General features: G+C 55.6%; 1 protein-coding gene across 2 annotated transcripts; it reads left to right on the forward strand.

Moving 5' to 3' along the window:
• The first annotated feature begins 683 nt into the window (after positions 1-683).
• GP9 (glycoprotein IX platelet) lies at positions 684-5239 on the forward strand. 2 transcript variants are annotated; one of them, XM_021922699.2, is made up of 4 exons: positions 685-1622; positions 3600-3692; positions 4330-4455; positions 4555-5239. In XM_021922699.2, exon 4 carries the CDS (start codon positions 4568-4570, stop codon positions 5099-5101), a length of 534 nt encoding a protein of 177 aa, XP_021778391.1. In that variant the 5' UTR covers positions 685-1622; positions 3600-3692; positions 4330-4455; positions 4555-4567; the 3' UTR covers positions 5102-5239. The 2 variants fall into 2 exon arrangements, with proteins under 2 accessions (XP_009179604.1, XP_021778391.1); XM_009181340.3 differs by lacking the exon at positions 4330-4455 and having other exon boundaries at positions 684-1622.
• Positions 5240-5899: the final 660 nt, after the last annotated feature.

Below are 5899 nucleotides of genomic sequence, written 5' to 3' on the forward strand. Positions count from 1 at the left end.
AGGAAGCCATGTGGGGCTCTGGGGGAAGGGCACTCCAGGCAGAGGGAACAGCAAGTGCAAAGGCCCTGAGGCAGGAAAGTGCTGGAGTGTTTGAGCAACAGAAAGAAAATCGGTGTGGCTGGACATTGATGAGCAAAGTAGAGAGTGGGTGATGGGGTCAAGAAACAGATAGGGGCCAAGCTACAGCGGGGCCTGTAGCTTCCTGACCACAGGGGCACGGGCTTTCTTTTATTTGCAATGGGAAGCCAAGAAGGCTAATGAAGACCAGAGCAGTAGCAGCACAGGGAGAGGTGGTTAAGTTCTGAATAGATCCTGGTGGCTGAAATGACAGGAATTACTGATGGGTTGGACAGGAAGGAGAAGTGACTCTTCAGAGGAGTTTTATGGAAGAGAGAAGCAGAAAAATTAAGGCAGGATTTTTCAAAAGGGCAGTATTATAGGCTGCTTTTTTTGTTTTTTTGTTTTTTTGTTTTTTGTTTTTTTTGAGATGGAGTTTTGTTCTTGTTACCCAGTCTGGAGTGCAATGGCGCGATCTTGGCTGACCACAACCTCTGCTTCCTGGATTCAAGTGATTCTCCTGCCTCCACCTCCCAAGTAGCTGGGATTACAGGCATGCGTCACCACCCCCAGCTAATTTTATATTTTTAGTAGAGACAGTGTTTCTCCATGTTGGTCAGGCTGGTCTCGAACCCACAACCTAAAGTGATCCGCCCACCTCAGCATCCCAAAGTGCTGGGATTACAGGCGTGAGCCACCACGCCCAGCCTGGCTGCTCCTAACCTGATGGAATGACCCAGTGAAGGAGAAACTGATGATGCAGAGGAAGGGGCACCTGATGGGGCAATGTCCTGGAATGGTGAAGAGGGGAGAACTCAGAGCACGAGAGCGGGGCTTGGCCTTCGCCTTGGTCCCTGTTGCTGCTGTCACAAGAGGCTTCATACATCACACATTTATTTTCTCACTCTTTATCACGCAGCTCCTGTGGGCTCTTTTCTTCCAGCCCTCCTGAGGTAGATCAGCAGGACCTGTTTTCTGAGCACTTGTCAGGACCCCTAGTCACCATCCTGCTGACGGCAGCAGGATCTGGTTGAAACAAGGTGTAGTGAAGAAGCTGGCAGAAACCAGAAACCAGCAGATGGGGACAAAAGCAACCACTAGTTGTCCTCACTGCTCTCTAACATAGACATCCCCTACCCACACCATGGTAGTTTACCAATGCCATGGCAACATGCCATGGCAACAACCTGAAAGTTACAGGGTTCTGGAAACGCACCACCCCTTTTCTAGAAAGTTCTAAATAACCTGCCCCTTAAATTACATGTAATGAATATAAAGCGGCTTTCTTCACCACTGGCTCTTTGACTTCTATCCTGGCCCAAGCCAAGAGCCCTCAGCGGCTAAGCTCTGTTGTGGGGGCTCACCTGCCCTGCATCCCTTGTAGGTGGAAATCAAGGTGATGCAGGGCAGGTGAGCCCCCACAACAGGGCTCACCTGGCAGGGCTGCATTCCTCTCTGGAGGCTCTGGGAGAATCCACTCGCAGGCTCATCCAGGCTGTTCGCAGATCCAGTTCCTGCATTATCCTGTCCCTCTTGGACAGATGGGAGTGTATTTACCCATATGGGTAAGTACACATGGGAAAAAAAGACAGTCTTGCCTGATGTTGGGATGGGGGGGAAATTTTTATTTTCTTCTTCCTGTTCATCTGAATATTCTAATTTCCCACAATGAAAATCATTTATTTATTATTTATGTAGTTTTTTAAATTCACGAAACCCCTCTATGTTGATGTAGTTTTTCGTTTTAAGTTGTACATGCTGAAAATAAGGAAATCTCAGAGGCTCAAGAGGAAGGAGGGCACGGGCCCCACCAGCCCTACTCAGGACACCTGGCCTGGCGGCTTCAGCGCCCCCACTCACTCCAGAACCCCTTACCCACCTGCATGGGGCTCACTGGTGAATGTGTGCAGGGCAGAGGAGGCGGAACATGCCAGGGCTCCATGGGGAGGGAGGGAAGGCCCTGACAGGCTGAGGCTCCTCTCCAGGGTCCAGGGTCCAGTCAGAGTCCCCACTGAGCACACACCAGGGGACCCCCAGGAGCAACCAGGCCGCCAAGCAGGTGTGACTTCAGTGGGGGAACAGCACCTTCTCCACCCTTCTCTGAGCCCAGGATCAGTGGGTGGGGGAAGCAGAGCTAGGGCCTGGCAGCCTCTCAGGGCCTCCCAGGAGGGTGAACACCCAACTCCTGCCCCAAGAGCAGAACTGGGGGCGGGGGAGAGAACAGGAGGCCTCCTGGGGAAGGACTCAGCCTGCTTGGCCATGCAGGAGGAGGGAGGCTGGCCTGAGAAGGGTGTGGGACCAAAATAAGAACAGACACCCCCCTGCTGTAGGGCCGAGGAATATTCCCGAGGGTCCAGCGTGTCAATGAAGTGCATTTAAAACTTCCGTCAGCCTTTTGTCCTTGGCTTTTCCTGCCAGGCTTCTGTAACTTCTGTGTTTTGACCTTATTTTATTTATTTATTAATACGGAGTCTCACTCTGTCGCCCAGGCTGGAGTGCAGTGGTATAGTCTCAGCTCACTGCAACCTCTGCCTCCCGGGTTCAAGCAATTCTCCATCCCAAACTACACTTATGTTTTATAGGAAGCTTTATGTCACTAGCATAAATGGAAAATGGTGTCCCTCCCCTAAGTAGAATGTGCTCTAGAAGGAAATGTACTGCAAATGTTCAAACCATAGGCCAAAATTCTAGCTAGAGACTCACGCTTGGTAGAAGCTCTGCTTCCCAGGCCTGCAGCTGTTTGTCAGAAAGAGGGATGGGGAAGCACTAGGCAGGAGCTAAAAACCATGGCACCAAGAAGAGAGGGGAGAGTTAAAAATGAAGTCACTCGGGCCGGGCGCGGTGGCTCAAGCCTGTAATCCCAGCACTTTGGGAGGCCGAGACGGGCGGATCATGAGGTCAGGAGATCGAGACCATCCTGGCTAATACGGTGAAACCCCGTCTCTACTAAAAAATACAAAAAACTAGCCGGGCGAAGTGGCAGGTGCCTGTAGTCCCAGCTACTCGGGAGGCTGAGGCAGGAGAATGGCGTGAACCCGAGAGGAGGAGCTTGCAGTGAGCTGAGATCCGGCCACTGTACTCCAGCCCGGGCAACAGAGCGAGACTCCATCTCAAAAAAAAAAACAAAAAAACAAACAAAAATGAAGTCACTCTCCCCACCATGGTGTTCTCAGCCAGTGAGAGCTGCCCAGCCCATACCTCTGTGAGGCAGGCAGGACGGGGTCACTGCTCCCACTTTACAGATGAGGAAAACTGAGGTTCGGAGAAACATCTAGCATAGCCACGTTTCTCGGGGGTCTCCTAGTTCTCCACCTTCTGGGAGCAGGCGAGGGGCCACCTCAGTCCTCCACAGACCTGATCCCAAAGCCGGTCGCAGCACTGGCGGCACAGTGGGACACCCTTCATAAACCGGGGTTGAGATGTGGTTTTGTGCCCAAAGCGCGGGCCCCTGAGGGCCTGCAGCCTCTGGAAATAGGCCCCACGGCTGCACTGGGGGGATAAGCCAGGCTATTTTCATCACTTCCTTCCACCCGCTTCCGCAGGGGCCACCTCAGCTGCATCCCATAGAGTTGCCACCCAGACCTCAGCCAGGACCTTTCAGGCCACGCGGGAGTGCCCAACCGAAGGCTTCACAGGTAAGTGGCCCTCTGTATTACCCAACATGGCCTCCCACAGGGAGAGAGGAGGTCAACTCCTGTCCCCTTAACAAGACAGGGTTGGGTGGGACATTCTCTCTGAGACATCATCTCCTTGGCTGAGTCAAGATTAATGAGTTGATTTGACACTTATTCACTGGAAACCTGCTGTGGGTGGGGGGAGCTCGGCTTGTGGAGGGGAAACGCCTGTGGGGAAGAACCAAACAGAGAGCCACGGTTCCTGAGACCTGAGTGTGAGTCTGGCCTCTGACACCACACCAGGTGGCCCTGGGCACGTTGCTTTCCCTCTGTGGGCCTCAGTTTCCCCAAGTCAGTGTTAGCCCAGATGAGTGACTTTCCAAATGGGGCCCCACTGGGTTCCCCTCCCTGCTCCAGTCAGTGTCCCCATCCCACTGTCTTCTGCATCTGGGAATCAGGTAACAGCTCACTTAGCTGGCGGGGGCACAGCCTGGAGGCCCCTCCAAGGCTCTTTCCTAGTCTCTGGTGTCTGTGGTCCTGGGCTGGGACTCATTTAGCAGCCATCTGCTCCTCTCATCCCCAAGTAGGGGATGGGGTCTCTGCTAGGGGCCAGGAAGTCCCTTCCCCTTCCCAAAAACAAATTTACCCCAATCCACAGCTGCCCTCACCACCCTGCCTTCAACGGTGTCCAGAGAGGGTCAGCCAGGCCTGGGTTGGGCACGCTGTACCTTCCCCAGTCACCAGCCTGTTTCCCTGAGGAGAAGGCTGAGACCCGAGAAGGGAGGTGAGTGCGCCATGTCAGGCTCCACTGCATCCCCGGTGCTTGCCATCCCTGAGGATGGGTCAGCTGCCAGGCCCTCCCTCACAGCTCCTCTCTCTGCAGCCCAGCCTGTCCCATGCCTGCCTGGGAAGCCCTGTTCCTGCTCTGGGCCACAGCAGAGGCCACCAAGGACTGCCCTATCCCATGCACATGCCGCGCCCTGGAAACCATGGGGCTGTGGGTGGACTGCAGGGGCCGCGGGCTCACGGCCCTGCCTGCCCTGCCAGCCCGCACCCGCCACCTCCTGCTGGCCAACAACAGCCTTCAGTCCGTGCCCCCGGGAGCCTTCGACCACCTGCCCCAGCTGCAGACCCTCGATGTGACGCAGAACCCGTGGCACTGTGACTGCAGCCTCACCTATCTGCGCCTCTGGCTGGAGGACCGCACACCCGAGGCCCTGCTGCAGGTCCGCTGCGCCAGCCCCAGCCTCGCTGCCCATGGCCCGCTGGGCCAGCTGACAGGCTACCAGCTGGGCAGCTGCGGCTGGCAGCTGCAGGCGTCCTGGGTGCGCTCAGGGGTCCTGTGGGACGTGGCACTGGTCGCCGTGGCTGCGCTGGGCCTGGCTCTTCTGGCTGGCCTGCTATGTGCCACCACTGAGGCCCTGGATTGAGCCAGGCCCCCAGAACCCCTGGTCCCAGGCCAGGGGGCCAATCCCTGAGGCAGGTCCCCAGACTCCACCAAGCCTGGTCAGCCCAAACCACTAGAAGCCCAAAATAAACTGGCAGCTTGGCTGTTTTATATAAGCTCAGAGATCTTTTTCCCCTTTCGGCACTTGAGTCTGTCTCCTTCTGAAAACCTGGCTCCATTTTGTCATAACCAGACATCAATTGGGGCTTCCCTGTTCCTCAAGTTGTTAGTAAAATGGACTGCCCACCTCCCCCACCTTTCACCCTTAATTACACAGTCTCTGGACATCCCAAGCCAGGACCTGGGACTCTGGGTCTCATGGCCTCAGCCGTCTGCTTCTGGTGTGGGTCACCCTGGACAGCCCAGGCCAGCTTCACACTGGGGCCCAGCCCTCACCGCATTCCCCAGAAATCTCGCTCTCCCAGCACAGTAGTGAGCAGAGCAGGGTGTCCCAAAGGCCCCTGGAGGGAGGAGAGGAGGGTTTCCGTCCCCATGACAGAAATGGCTTGGCGGGCCCTTTTCTGTCGCGGCCTCCGACCACTCCACCTTGGCCATGAGGCTGCTGGGGCTCACCTGGCCCCGTCCTCTCCTCTGTCTTCTCTCTCCTTTTTTTCCTGTCTACTCTTCTCCAGAAACAAGACAAATCCCTCTCTCATGGAAGACAAGCTCCTACAGGGCTAACATCTGTACCTCCAAACCCTGGGGCCCCCTCCTACCCCAAGCCCTGATCACCAAATCCTTCAAACAAGGCAGCTCTGCCCCTCTGAGGAATCCTGGTGCC

Source organism: Papio anubis, chromosome 2, assembly GCF_008728515.1.
Source record: "Papio anubis isolate 15944 chromosome 2, Panubis1.0, whole genome shotgun sequence".
Classification (NCBI taxonomy): Eukaryota; Metazoa; Chordata; class Mammalia; order Primates; family Cercopithecidae; genus Papio; species Papio anubis.

Coding starts and splice junctions, on each gene's coding strand:
- GP9 (XM_009181340.3), top strand. CDS start 4,568: ATGCCTGCCTGGGAAGCCCTGTTCCTGCTCTGGGCCACAGCAGAGGCC.